Source organism: Lates calcarifer, linkage group LG15, assembly GCF_001640805.2.
Source record: "Lates calcarifer isolate ASB-BC8 linkage group LG15, TLL_Latcal_v3, whole genome shotgun sequence".
Classification (NCBI taxonomy): Eukaryota; Metazoa; Chordata; class Actinopteri; family Centropomidae; genus Lates; species Lates calcarifer.
The window spans coordinates 10,353,202-10,368,219 of record NC_066847.1 but is presented as its reverse complement, the minus strand read 5'-3'; the positions used below and the strand labels follow the sequence as shown (position 1 = coordinate 10,368,219).

At 42.3% G+C, this 15,018-nt stretch overlaps 1 protein-coding gene across 5 annotated transcripts in view; it reads right to left on the bottom strand.

Annotated features, from left to right (window-relative positions):
• Positions 1-96: 96 nt before the first annotated feature.
• The window catches only part of fam131bb (family with sequence similarity 131 member Bb), a 45,913-nt gene continuing 30,991 nt past the window's right edge, over positions 97-15,018 (bottom strand). For 2 of the 5 annotated variants that reach the window (XM_051076064.1, XM_051076062.1), the window contains 8 exons: positions 12,893-12,930; positions 10,180-10,215; positions 9,644-9,746; positions 7,773-7,997; positions 7,414-7,554; positions 5,886-6,196; positions 4,528-4,794; positions 97-3,087 (listed from right to left, as the gene is read on the bottom strand). In XM_051076064.1, coding sequence (XP_050932021.1) covers positions 2,869-3,087; positions 4,528-4,794; positions 5,886-6,196; positions 7,414-7,554; positions 7,773-7,997; positions 9,644-9,740 — 1,260 coding nt within the window. In that variant the 5' untranslated portion in view covers positions 9,741-9,746; positions 10,180-10,215; positions 12,893-12,930 and the 3' untranslated portion in view covers positions 97-2,868. The remainder of the gene's footprint in view (positions 3,088-4,527; positions 4,795-5,885; positions 6,197-7,413; positions 7,555-7,772; positions 7,998-9,643; positions 9,747-10,179; positions 10,216-12,892; positions 12,931-15,018) is intronic. The other 3 variants (XM_051076065.1, XM_018682727.2, XM_051076063.1) reach the window with 2 other exon arrangements.

Sequence of the window (15,018 nt, the reverse complement as noted above, 5' to 3'; positions counted from 1 at the left end):
CAAAAAAAAAACAACAACAAAAAACAAAAAACAAAATTAAAAAAGAAAGAGAGAAAGAAAGAAAAAGAAAAAGCAATAAAATAACCCAAACTGAAGCAGTGTCTTTTCTGGTTTAATTGAGTCCATGCACGTTTTCCTCGTGAACCTCATTTTAACAAACAGTCGAACCAAAATAAGCTTTACAGTTGTTACCATCAACAGATATATAAAGCAATTAGTCTTTCCCACTGCATTACGTCTTTAAAACGGTGACTCATAAAGAAAAAGATACTGCTCCCAGAGGGGTTGGTACCTACATGAAATTATAGACTCTGTACAAGCTGTCACATTATTCCTCCCCACCAAGTAATTGTTCAATAAATAAATGAATACGTGCCATCGTGTAAAGACATTCTGCTTGCAGTTTTGAGCCCTCGTAGGTTGTTTTATGATCTAAACTGGGATTCTTGAAGTGAAATAAAGTGATGATAGACTTGTTATCATTGAGAGCTGCCAAACTATCCCTCTCTCATCTCTTACTGAAGTGTTTTTTTCTGTGTGTAAAGTGCTCAAAACCACGTTAAAAACAAGACTGCTTTACAACAATGACACCTATTCTAACTTATACTGGAAGGGATTTCAACAAGTTAGTAGAAAAATAAACATTGTCCCCAACATTGCATAAAGAAGCAATCAATAAATAAATTCATTCAAGTCAATAAACCATTTATATAGATTTTTTTTATCTTAAAAGTTTCTCACACAATCATCAGAGTGAGAGGAGAAGGTGCTCCCCAACAGGGAAAAGATGAAAACAGTGGTTGTATATTGTTGTAAAGTTCGTCAGTGAGACATGCACAGAACGTCCACTTTGTTCACTGTCTCTGTTTAACTCCTCTCCTCGCTAGAAAACACCCATTCTTCCTCAGGCGAAAGAAAGAAAAACGGAGGGGGGGACGAACTCATGCTCCCTCAAACATCATTATAATCACTATTACACTCCAGGAAGCTGCTTCACAGTTATCACGATGAGCAGGAAGACACCGATCTACGTGTTCAGTTCTAAGTCTTCTGTTCCCTGAATGAGCAGTACATGTGAACTCAGACCTACTGCTTATACTATGTTTCCCTCGCTGATGGATTCAGCAGGTGAAAACACCCTCCAGTTTGAGTGGTCGCTCTGTTTTCCTACGTTTCATTTGTCTCTGTGTGGTGGTACACGTTAAGAGGAACCAAAATTCAGGCCTAAAGTGTGAGCTTGAGAGCAATCCCAAAACTAAAGTGGGACTGAGAGGTGTAAAAAAATAAAGAAATCATACTGTACTAGAACAGTTGTGACTGTGGGTGAGAAACAATTTTTATATACTCAGACTATTTACATCTAAACGACAGAGCTGACACTGGTCTGTTGGGAGGCCAGTGTTTTGCCTGCCTATTGCTGGTTACAATTTAGATATTTGTGTGTGTGTGTGTGTGTGTAGTGGTGGTCTAGGTGAGCCAGCAGTGAATCCATTTTCAACACACATTTTGAAAGACTCCCCCTTGTTTGTCTTTGTTTCTTAAGAAAGTGTTTGATTCCCTCCCATGCGGACAGCGAGGAGACATCAGAAGTATCGCTCGTGTACTGTGTTGTCTGTCTTTCAGTACATTCAAAATAGTGGTTTTCATCCTCAATTTATCACGACTACGTCTGCGGAAAAAAAAAAGAAAAAGGAAAAAAAAAAGCAGCTGAGGATTCATGTTGTTAAGTGGCTCGGTTTTGGTTTGTCAGTGGTGCTGAAAGCTTTTTCGGGGCGGGAAACCGGGGTAACGTCAACAGTCCAAAGGCAACCTCTGATCTGTTGGATTGCATCAGTGCAAAAAAGAGATTTCGCTTATGCAGCTCTGTCTTTATTTCTCCGCTCGAGCCCACCGCAGGTCCACTGTGGCCCCACCTGGGATACTACGGTTCAGTGCAAAGTCTATACAGTGCTGTATAGTACAGGTACTCCATAGTATTCTGAAGAAACATGCATACAGAGAGACAGAGTTAGGAAGCACACTATCTTACAGTACAATCCTTATCTGTGCAGTGTTCAGTGTGTGCAGTCAGCAGGACAGGCCTGTCCCTGGGTTGTGCCTCGGGCATCCTGGTGCCACAGCATCATAGAAGAATTTATTTTAGAGGGTTAAACTGCATTTCACTGAAATGCTGACATTTTCTGGGCCTACTTGAATTATGTGTGAAATGGTCTGGGTCACCATTACTAAAGTATACTGTATGTGTTTGATGCAACAGGGAAATTAATTTAAACACTATCTAATATGTCCAGTAACAGCTGTAAACAGAGTAGTTCTCCCATAGGAAAACTATTTTATCTTATCATACACTTATACATAGATTTTTCTTGTGTTCTTTTTTTTTTTTTTTTTGCTTTATTACAAAAATTATTCTTATTATAATGTTTTATTATGTTAGATTTTCATTATCATTGTAAGACGATGACAGGGTCAAGTTGCTTGTCTTCATAAAAAGCATGCATGTTTCCATTCCCCTCCTCTCCTCAGCGTGGTTTCATTTCCCTGATGGAAAATGTCTCTGTCAGTCGTTGCTCCTCCTCCTCCTCCTCCTCTTCAGTTTCTCCATCCTCGCTCCTCTCTTCTTGTACCTTTGGGATGTAAGGCTTACAAAGAAATAGGTGTCCTTTGTTGCATCAGCTCACGTCTCATTAAGAGTCCACTTCCAAATCTGTTTCTCACCGTTTTGAAGAATTCATCTCGTAACCAAAAAAGTCGTGTTTGTGATACCTGAAAAGGAACAGATTAATAGATATATATTGTATTATTACGCTCATTCCTCGCCAACTCCCTGGTCAGTTTGTAATAAGGAGTCTCTTGACAGCCAGGAACTCAGTTGGTTGCCATGGAAGCGTCCGGCCCCTCCTCCTCCTCCTCCTCCTTCTCCTCGAGCGTCTGAATGAGGCCGGAGGTGACATCGGAGGCCTTCCTCTCTGTGATTGGTTCTGCCGGCGGTTGCCCTGGACTACTGCCTCCGGAGGCATCCCCTTGTTGTGTGGGTGGAGTCAACGTGGCCGACTCTGGCTCCATGCACAGTGTCACCTCCTCCTCCTGGTCAGCACAGATGGAGCCAAAACACACAGCAGGTTCAGTCAACTCAGGTCACATACAGAAGCAGTTTAGCCACAGCTCTGCATCATAAATGACGAGTTAACCATCTAAATAAAAAAACATACAGGCTTTTCAGTTTATATTCAATTAACTACAAGCCTTAACTTTACATTTACTGCCAACCATCCACAAGTTTATCAGCTGATTCTAGAAAAGCAAAAGAATTCAAGCTCTCTTAAGATGTGTAATTCCCCACATTCAGTATTTAGTGGCCATTACTGTGTGTTTGTTTCTTGTTTTGTTCTGGTTTATTAATGAAATCCTAGTTATATAGTGATGCAGTTGTGTGATAGCTATGGGACACCTGCTAAACTGACCTTCATACAAGGTCAAGACTGAATTTGCATGTTGAGTTTCTTTCTTGTTGCTGTGTTATGGAAGCGTTTCAGAGTCAGCTGCTGAAAAGCTTTGCATTCATAGGCTGGGTCTTTGGGAAGTCAAATGCAGCAGCATGCTCATGATGAAGAGTATATATGATACTTGCATTTCTATAAAGTCGAGGGACTCACAAGAGGCAAATTTAAAAAAGAATGATCACGATTGAAGCAGCAGGGACCAAAATGTCCTGATTTTTAGTTTCTAGTGCAAGTCAAGCTCAAAAAACCACTACATCCTACAATTCTCATAGTGCACCTTGTAAGTGCCTTTCATCAGCTACACCTCCACTTTCTAACACATGCTTTCTGTTAAAAAAAAATTTGTCTCAAGGTTAAGCCAGGGTTATTTTTCTAAATTATGGAAAACTCCCTTCAGACCCACAAAACACATTATACAGCTCTTTTACTCTTTTAAAAAAGTTGAGGGTCAGAAGCCAAGCTCTTGAGTCCACTTCATCCAAAACAGTAAAGGTGTTCACTGTAAGTTAATGTCTTTCTCCTGCTGCAACCATGATTTGTTTTCATTATTGATTAATGCAGTATTTTCCCAGATTACTTGATTAATTGTTTATCCTATTAAATATGTGAAAAATTCCCACCACAGTTTCTCATGTCATTAAATGACTTGTTTGTCCAGCCAGCAGCACAAAACCCAGAGAAGATCCAATGCAAATCCTTGTATTTGAGGAGGTAGAAACAGAGAATCTTTGGTTAAATGACTCAAACTGTCATGTCAAAAATGTTGATTCATTTTGGCTCAATTAATCGACTAATCAGTTCAACAGTGGCATGAATTGAAACCAATCCATGTCTAGATGATTGGAAATCAATTTTTAAATCTTAAGAGAATAAGAGCATAATGCAGGCCGATGATACATGAATTGTAGTTAATGGAATAAAACCATCAGTATGGTCTTCTACAGTGCTTGCTCAGCACCTCACAGATCAAATATTCATCACTGAAGCTGTAATTTTATGTCATCTAACCCCACATTCACCTCACCTTGACCTCCTCCTCCTCCTCCTGCTGTTCCAGTAGCGGGGAGTGCTCCGTTCCCACCATGTCGTCTCCAGAGGGGACGCAGAGGCTCGGCTCCACCACCGCCGCCACGCCCATGTAGCCTCCAGCCTCCGCCTGATAGGCCTCCACCTGCCCCGTGTTCCACAGATCAACCAGCGGAGGGTGAACGGGATGGACCAAACTGTGGATGGTGCTGTTGGGCGTCGCTTGCAAAGAGTGGTTGGCGCTGTGCAGCCTGTGCTCCAGAGACTAGAAAACACAAGGACGAGACTGAGATCAGAGGGAGTGAAGGGTGAGGAGGAAAAGACAGAGCTGTGATCTGCTGCTTGTTTGTGACCAGTTTTCTAACTCAGGTCAGTCTTTCATGACACACTGCCATGTCAAAGGTAACACAGTGTTAAGCATTTGTCAAAATACACAGGGCTTGATTTTGGCAGCAGAAAGAAAATAGTTTAGCAAGCCAACCCATAAAGAAACAACTGACTGTGTAGCACTTGCTGACTATGCCACAATCAATACTGATTTCTTTGAGCACAGGAGCAGATAAGCAGCTCTTTTTGATTACAGTTTATTTGACATTGAGGATTGTCATTTTAATTTAGCTTTCAGTTTGAAGCTAAAACCAATGCCTTTCTGAATGTGAGTAAAACATGTTCTGAGACAGCTGGGAGTGTGGAGCCGCAATTACATTATTATTATACATTTTAGCATGTTTTATCATCTAATTTACTAAAAGATTCTTTAGGATACATGCTAGCAGTTATTTTTAATTAATTAGGAGGGAGATTAGAAGTCCTTTATCAAAACAATCCTATGAGTCCTTTCTCAGATATTGGAATAAACTTTGGGATCTGTACAAAAATGGATTCACCAAAAATACCACAGTTCTTGGATTAAATCCTGCATCTATAACATTCCTTGAGGAGCCATAAAATTGGCTTGAACAAAAGCTGAGTGTGACTTATAGATAGATAGTTACACTTTATCAATCCTGCGAGGAAAATTTTAGTTTATCTTTTTAAGTTTATCTTATTGATTTGAAGAGGTCTTATGAATCAAGGAGTTACAGAAATATCTGACAACACAGAGGACCATGTAAACCTTGAATAAAAGTTATAAATAAATCTGGACTTATAAGGTTTGTACTTGACAGAGACAACATCTTGGCACAAGCTGTCTCTGAGTCTCTGAGTGAAGTACCCTCCTGATCCTCAGCGACTGCTCCGTCGCTCAAAGGTTCATTCATTCCTCGAGTGGCTCTAGAGCAACGGTAAATGTGCTCACACGCTAAATCTCAACCATGTGCATAAGCAGCATCTCGCTGTGGCTCTTTCAGTCACCTGTTGTTGCTGATACTGCAGGAGCTGCTGTTGCTGGTAGTGCTGGATCTGTTGGATCTGCTGCAGCTGCTGTAGCTGACTCTGCTGCTGGAGAGTGAACTGCTGCTGCTGTTGCTGCGACAGGTAGTGAGCCGCTGCCTGTCCGTCGTACCCGTCGGTCCCCATCATGTAGGAGCCAGCAGGGGGAGATGCCACGCCAGAGGGATCATTATTGATTGGCTCCCAGGCATCAGAAGAAGAGAGGCAGTAGTGGCCCTGGGAGACGTATGTGTGAGGCCACACCTCTGCTGACGAGTGGTGCAGGATCTGATCTGGAAAAAATGAAAAATACAGCAGTTGCTGTTATTGCTCTTTAGACTGGCAGAAGTGATGAAAACAACAAGTTTTGGTCAAGTTTCAGGACAAAAAAGCTGAACAGATTAAATAATCTTAATATAAAATCAAGAAATATAGAAGAAGAGCAATCCTGATACTGTGCTGCAGTTGTTTGGTTTTAAAAATACTGACTGCACTTATATAATTCAGTTATCATCCAGTTAAGAAGAGATTGAGCAGGGCAGACTAACTAAGTTTGACTTTTGGCTTTGATCCGTCCTGCTGAAAAGAATACGTAGGTTTGACTGGGATCTAAAGCCAGAAACTCAGCAGGAAATTCTTCACATTGGCTGAAGTGTTATGACAGAAACTCTCTGGTGCACCTTCCACTGTTGATTCATCACTTGTGTCAAACTGCATAATGCAGACGCAGCTTTGATTTTTGTGCTGTTTATTTTTCTCTCAAGAGAATGGCATAAATTGGGCCCCGAGAGTAAACACCGCCACACATTCTCACCCAGTGCTAAAAGTCTATTTGCTTAAAAATGACAAGTTAATTTGATCCTAATGCATTAATGAAGCCTCTTACCCTTAAGGATGATTGTCTTACAGCAACAGAGGACTCATTATAGTTCTCTGCACCTCTTAACTTCTTGAGGAGAAAAAGTTTGCATGGAGAGTAAGAAGCTGTGGACTAAAAATGTCCAAAATCAATATTTATAGAGATGCGGTGGCTGGGTTTACCTTCCAACAGTGCATGTTGGAAAATGTGAAATTAATAATGAGGGAACCCTTCAGCCTGGAGAGAGGAGATGGAACAATATGTTCTCATTACTAAGCAACATGACACATCACATGCTATACTGCAAGCTGCCTGTCTGCACCTACGCAAACACTAATATTTAACACAGCTGTTTTAAAGCTCACTGGGGTATTCCATTATTATTACTGTAAATATGATCAAGAGCATATCATAAAACATTTGCTTCAGTTTGACCAGCTACAATATGAAATCCTGTAATGTAATAATAATATTTACTTGCTGCATAAAGAGTGTGCTGTCTCTTTAAATAGATTTTTCGGTATGTTTACTTGATTAAAATATCATAGTGCTACAATAACTTAACTAACCACATAACTACTATATGAAATTACTGTGAGATTCTGCTACACATGCTACTTTTAGTTTAAGTTGCAGTCATAAATGACTTACCTCGACTGGTGATGCTCTCCTGGTTGACCTCGCTCAGATGAGCCACACTGCCCTGGTTTGATCCTGACCGCGGGCTCTCTCCATCCATCGACGACCAGGCTAGAAGTGTTGCCTCTGAGATCGCAAACTGCTGCAGGATACCTGAGGTCAGAATTCAGAGGATGAGTCAGGATCATACGGAGGACCTGCGTCACGTGTAATTGGCTGAATATCTGGCATAAATCCCACAAAGTGAGGTGATGAGTACATAATTCTGCTGATGACAGTTAACAGGCTCTGTGGAGTGCCTGCCCTCATGTCTCTTTGTGTGTGTGTGTGTGTGTGTGTGTGTGTGTGTGTGTGTGTGTGTGTTTCCAAACCTGCAGCAAAACGGGCCTCCTTCTCTCCATCACTGAGGTCACTGTAAGCGTCGTTCTCCAGCCGCCGCTCCTTTTCCCGCTCCTGGGTGGTGATGCGGGACTGGGGGACCCCTCCTGCACCCACCGTCTGCATGCCCCAGTTTTGCCATTCGATCATGTGGGCAACGCGACCCTGAGCCATGGCTGTGGGCTTGGTCACTCTTTCCTTCATGGAGCGGGTCACCCCTGGTAATAAAGACAGACATGGGACAGAGGAGGGAGCAGAGGGAGGATGGAAATAAAAATGAAGGGAGAAAGAAACACGTGGAAATGGGAAGGATATAAGATGGACAAAGAGAAAAAGAGGGGAGGGACAGACATACAGTAGATATGTTATTATCAAATGTATCTTGTGTTTTGGTCATGGGAGCTGTGATGGCCAGTGAGAATATGGATAACCAGTAGGGTTGACTGATAAAGCGATTTGGTAACTGGGATGATATAAGAGGCTGTCACTGACCTCCTGTGATGAAAGCCATTTATTTGCATTGTTAGTGTATTATTAATAAGTGCAATAGTGGTTAACATGAACCAGACCAGATTTAACAATATTTATTAGTTTTTCAAATGAGAATACTAAACTTGATTTTAATCAAGAATAAAATTCTGGGTGAAACACTGAATGAGATGACTGAGGCACATTAATTATTGTTTTAAGATATTGAATATTGGCTTGAAATATTATCTATTGGCAGCCTCCGATAAAGATAAACCAAAATTTACAAAAAAAAACATTATCAGTCAAATCCTACAATTCATATGTCTGTGTTTTAATGAGGGTCTTCATGAACATGGATTACGAGAACAGCTAAATGACCAGGGTTGTGCGGGTGACATTCATGTGTTTAATGACACTGAGCCATCGCCTGCTCACACTACATGAAGGAGTGGAGCCAGAGGCACATCCATTTTCTGACAAAGGTGCATTGTGGGATGGAATAGGTTAATTGAGGTGAGGTGGCTGCGTGGCATGAGTAATGAGAGGTTGCCTTGTTGACATGATAGCTTTCACACCTCTGCTAAGCTGCTCTGGGTAAGCAGAAAACTGCTCTCTTTCTGCTTCACTCTGCTCCGCCTTTCTGAGAACTCGACACATACAAACACTGCAGAAAATACTTTTTTTGAAAGAAGAAATTCATTTCCTGCTACCGAGCAAATACCATCTGATATCTGCATAATGGCTGCGCTTCATATTTCATGTGACCAGTATATGATGACACATACTGTAAATCCCCTGGTTGTTTGATTCTCTCTGATGGTGGTGCATGGAGATGAGATTTATGAATAAATTATGGGAATAAATTAAAGGACAAATCAGCATCATACCACACAGCGCAGCAGCTGCACTTAATTACACTGTACTGCAATACGATTCACTGCACTCAAATAAACTGCACTGGACAAAACAACTGGATTAAACCAAAGACACTGCACTAAAAGAAAGCACTTCACTTCACTACACTGCACTTAACTCTGTTTAACACAGCACTTTACACAGTTCAGAACATCCATACTAATACTTGTTCAGGACACCACAATTCCACAACCATTTAACATAAAAAACTACACTTCCCACTCACCACTCACCTTTTTCTTAAAGCAACAAGCTGTATGATGATGCACTCTGTGTGTGTGTGTGTGTTTTGTTGTGTATTTCAGGCTGAATTCATTCCATCAATGACTCACGTGGAGCCATTGACTAGTGCTATCACAGCGTGGAGAGGAAGTGATACAGGGGAACCCAGTTTGGGTACCATGCTGACTCCAGCGCCCAGAGAGAGAGGACGGAGCCAACATGGGGTCGGTTTACCAGTTACAGCACAGACACACACCTGACACACCTGACAGAGAAGACTTAGCCAGTGCCCCGATGCCGTAGGCATTTGAGTTCCTCTTGAGCCTCGGCAGGATTGACGTGGTGTCTTCCATAGACAGCTAGAGGGAGATAAGAGAGAGGAATGGAGGAGGGGGGAAAAGGCGTGGAGAAAAGGATAGTATGGCAGGTGTGACAGGGCACACGAAGACGTTGAGACAGTGTGTGTTAGAGAGGGGTGAGTGGAGAGGAGAGGTGATGGAGATGTTGGATCAATACAAAAGATAAACTCTGCATTACCCAAATCCTGACACCAAGCTGTGTATGTTTTTAAGAAATTCTGTACCAAAAAGTGATTCTGATTGTGCTCACTACCGTGCACCAGTACGATAAAACCGAAAGAGATCGACTGTAAAGCCAAGGTGGAGGGAGGTTGTGAGGAAGGGGGAGGAAGAGCTGATTGCTAAAGGGTGAGTTAAATCAAACCAGGCAAAAGAAAACAAACAGATAGAGAAAGAAAAGTTGTAGACGAAGGAATGGTGTCACAACACTTACATTGATTCCTTCCCATGAAAATTCTGAACGTCCATGCTGAGGAAGAGAAATAGGAGGAGAGAGGGATGGGGAAAGAGTAAGAGAGTGACAGGACAGAGAACATTGACATGCATGGAGGGGGTGGGTGGGTGGGGAGAGCGGAGGGACGGGAGGGGGGGGGTCGCACGACGGACATGCAGAGGAAGGTAAAGAAATAAAGAGATCAAGAGAAAGGAGAGGGGAAAAAAAGAAGAGACAGATACACAGGATTTTCCAGGAACGAGGAGAAGCAAGAGTCGAGGACCAGAATGACAGGGAGAAAGGAGGGGATTAAACAGGGATCAGTTTATATTTGCTTAGTTATGTATAGCAGAGTGAATACGCTACAGATGAATGACTCTCCTCTCTGGTTACATGAGCTGCCAAAAACACTGAAAGCCAGCGGAAAATCGTGTGTGTGTGTGTGTGTGAGAGAGAGAGAGAGAGAGAAAGAGAGAGAGATGTCAGTGCTGTTTCGAACAGTATCTGATGCTGCAGACAGACAGGGGACTGAGGCTAACGGGGGCAAGGGAGCGTGTGTGCGTGTGTTAATGTGTGTGTGTGTGTGTGTGTGTGTGTGTGTGGAGGCAGATGCAGCGGACAAAGCAGATAAGCAGCAGCCTCTGCCACACCACTTCTCTCTATCAGCTGGACTGACACTAACTAGACTGGGGAAGGTGGTGGGTTAGCGGCTGTGCTGAAACGTTTTCACCTTGCTGTCAATACAAACGTAAACATAGCTGGAAAAATAACACTTGCCCTGTCACAAATCAGCCTATGTCTCCATTTGTATATATTTGGATCCCTGCAATGTCTGCTACAGTGGTGAAAGAAGTACTCAGATCCTTGACTTAAAGGAGCAGTTTGATATTTTGTGCTTATTTGCCTTCTGATAAAGAGTTAGATGATAAAATAGAGACCACTCTCACGTCTGTACAATAAACATGAGGCCACAGCCGGCACCTGGTTAACTTAGCTTAGCATAAAGACTGAAAGCAGAGGGAAACAACTAGCCCAGGTTGGAAAAAACACCAAACTACCAGTACTTCTAAAATTAACATGTTATATCTCCTCTGTCATCAGTGTTTGCCAGGCAACCAGCAGGCCCCCCCTAGAAACTTTCTGTGCCCGGCCAAGAAATAGTTTGGCTGGCATATAACTCCACAGTGTGACATTTTGCTACTTTTTTTTTTGTTTGTTTGTTTTTACCACATTTAACAAGCTAACCAGCTACTGGCTTTAGCTTCATATTTACTATATAGACATGGAGGTAGTTTTTGATCTAACCCGCATTTAAAATTTAAGTATTATCAGCAAAATGCACTCAAAGTATTAAAACCACAGGTACTCATTATATTACATTATCATGTTATATTATTGTTATTATTCATGTCTTAACATATAGGCAGCATTTTAACATTATAGCTGTCACAGAGCTGATTTTAACTACATATACTGCTGTGTAGTTTAATCTATAATGGGTCATATTTTTATGAATTTATATTTTTTAAGTAAAAATCTTAATCTGCAGAGTAACTAATGTTGTAAGATAAATAAGTACAAAGGAGCATTATGTGTAAATACATTAGTACAAATACCTTGAAACCGTATTTAAGACTTTCCACCCCTGGGTAACAGACTAAAATGTAAAGAACAGGTAATTTAATGCTGAATGACATAATGAGGGTGAGAGGCTACCAGGCCAGTGTTCACTATCTCCATCAGCTACATGCAGCATGTATCCAGATAGCTCATGTTAATCGATATCAGCCTCTTCCCGTTCTTTACTTCACTCCTTCGTTTTCTTGTAATTCTATTCTTTGCTCCCACTTCCTCCCTCCCTGGCTCTCTGCTCATCTCTCACTCACTTTCTCTCTTCTTCTCCCTCCACAGGAGTGGGTGTGATGAGAAATTTAACACACTTGATGGGTAGAGCTGGGCCCCTTCAAGCAGCTTCTCCTGTGCTCCATCCAATAGCCCTGACAATGTGTGTGTGTGTGTGTGTGTGTGTGTGTGTGTGTGTGTGTTATTGTTGTTTTTTCCCCTCTCTGTAGGACTGAAGAAGGGCATTCTGGGGCACTATGCATAAATAAATGATGGAATAAGCCCACAGTGCATTTGGTGGAAAAGCAGAGTTCTCTACATTTTAGTCCAAAATGGTTTCCTGTCCTGTGTCCTGTCTCAGAGGGATCAGTTTTACAGCATGGGATCAGTGTAGCAGCAGGAGAGAGAGGAGAGGATAGGACAGAAGAGGAGAGGAGGATATACTGCAGTAATGGTGTGTAGGAAGTTGGAGAAAGAAGGAGTGATGTCTCTGCTGTTTTGCTTTGAACCAGCACTGAGCGGTGACGAACATCAAGCAACAGACGTAATAGCACCAGCAATGAGACCAACCAAACCAGCGATCGTTCAGTCTTCCAGCTACACTACCCCCATCACGGGCGGGGTAGTGCAGTGGAAGTGAAGCGACTGACACTGACATGATGTGTGCTACTTGACTAATCTACTTGCACAGCGAGTTACAGAGAGCCAGTGGGGTGAGCCGCTTCTAATAGCAGTAGCTCATCGTGTAGCTGCCTGTGAAACTGATTTTTCAGTCAGCAGCCATGTTGGTTCCTCAGGTGGAGTGGCAAACAGTCCACTGTCAGAGGAAGTCAACAAGAGTGGCAAGCCACAGGGATCGCTGAGGACTTACCTGCTCCCCATCCTTCTGGACTGGCACGCCATCTGCCGCTGAGAGCAGGGTAAAGGAAGGAAAAGACAGAGAGAAGAGAGAAGAAATATCAGTTTTTATTCCTTTGGTACAACTCAATTCTGTGCTAAAAACAAATCACACCCTCTCAGTAACTGGATTATTATGAATTCTAGCAGGTTACCTCAAACTCACAAATCAAATTCATTGGGGGGGTTTTCCACCCAGAAGCAGAAGGGGAGGGGTTACTGTCCAACAGGTACAACACATTTATTGGCTGCCATTGTGAGGATTGTGTCCTGATCTAGTTACACTCACAACTGTGAAATCACCATATCTGGCTGCAAATCAGTCCTTGAATGTCATTCTTTAAATATCACTGAAATTCTGTCATTTTGTCTTTCACACCATTTTCCATATGCGTTGTTTGTGCCTGACCTCTGAAACGACCCATAAGAGCATTTCCTGAAATGTTGCCCCTCTGGCAGCAGGAGCATAAATTGTTCAAAATTGCTGTTGAAAAATAAATAACTAGTCTCGCTATGATTTGACAATGCAGTATAGTAAAGGTTTAGGCACAAAAACAAGTTGGTTTCAGTTGAGGAAAAGATCCTGGTCTGGGTTAAAATTAGTATTTTGTTAGGGTTAGGTTCATCATCAAAGTTCACACTTCATACATGGTTATGGTTATGTACAGGTTAAAAAAAAGTGTTTTGCCAGTCAGTCTGTCCACTCTGACCTCCTCCCTCTGTGGACTTTGTGGCTCTGACTTCCTCCTTTGCTCCCATCATAATTACAACGTCCACTTGAGCCCTTTGTCACTTGAACATAAACATGGCACCTTGGGGCTTTTGCTGAAAATACTGATGTTGTCTCACACGACTGCTATATGTCACATAGCAACTGAACATAACTTTGGTTCCTGATAGGCTGCTTGCACAAACAACTTATGGGGTGCTTTTAAAAAAGCCACCTCACCGTGACCCTCAGGATATCCAGGAGATTCAACTGCTTTACTCCACCACCACTGACTAGACTCCACGGCATTCTCCATGCGCTCTCTTCATCAGTGGAGTCTAATCACAAGTCTTTTTCTCCTTATAGAACATCCTCTACATGTAAATGACACCTGCACAATGCTTAATAATGCATTATTCAAACTAAGTGGGAGATCATACACAAAACCATTCATCCTGAAATACACACTCTCTGTTGGATAAATGAACATTATTATCCCTCCTCTTTCCTGGCTGTCCAAATCCTAATTAAAACATTGGTTTAATTAGATAGACTGAACTGGTAATAGAGTTTAAACACAGCTTCAGTCTCTAGGTGCCTGCTCTCTGTATCAGAGGGTCTGTGCTCCGTGTGTGCAACTCTCTGAGGGGCTCACTCCTGTGTCAGCACTCCATGTGTCTGTGTACGTGCGCGAGTTGCTGAGCCAATCACGTTTTTTTTGTGGTCTGCATTTGGCAATCATGAGCGATTCCTCTGGAGCTCTGAGAAACACAGAGAGTTGTTGGCTCTCTGGATGTCCGGTGATGCCTGTGACCCACTGACCCAGTGATTCAGAAACATCAGCTCGATTCTGTCTCTGTTGGGCTCTCAGATATTACCCTTCCCTCTGAACTCCTTCCAGTCGCATCAGATCACTGCAAGGGCAGGAGATGAGGGACAGACTTCATTCCAGAAATTGACCCTCTCTGTTCGCGCAGGGAAGGGCGTGCCAGCTACAAATCAGGGACACCTTTCCTCATTTGTACAGTTTATACAGTATTCACTCTGTGGATGCCCTCATTTCAGCTTTCTCCTTCTGCAAAGATTGTGTTGGAATCATTATACATCATCACTTTGCGATCTTTTAACACATTTTTCCTGATTAAGTGTTTTATTTTCCATTTTGTTTGAACCAGTTTCGCTCAACCCACTTTATGTATTTCTTCTATAGTTAGTGTTCCGTGTGCTTCCCTAAATACCTCTGGACATTATCACAGAAGGTACATGAAGTTACTGTGTATAAATAGCTGCTTGGCTGTACATTGCCGGGGTAAATTTACCTTAAAGGGACACTCTGCTGATTTTATGTGTCAGAGTCAATTAACTAGTCACAGGGAGCGCTTCACAGCCTG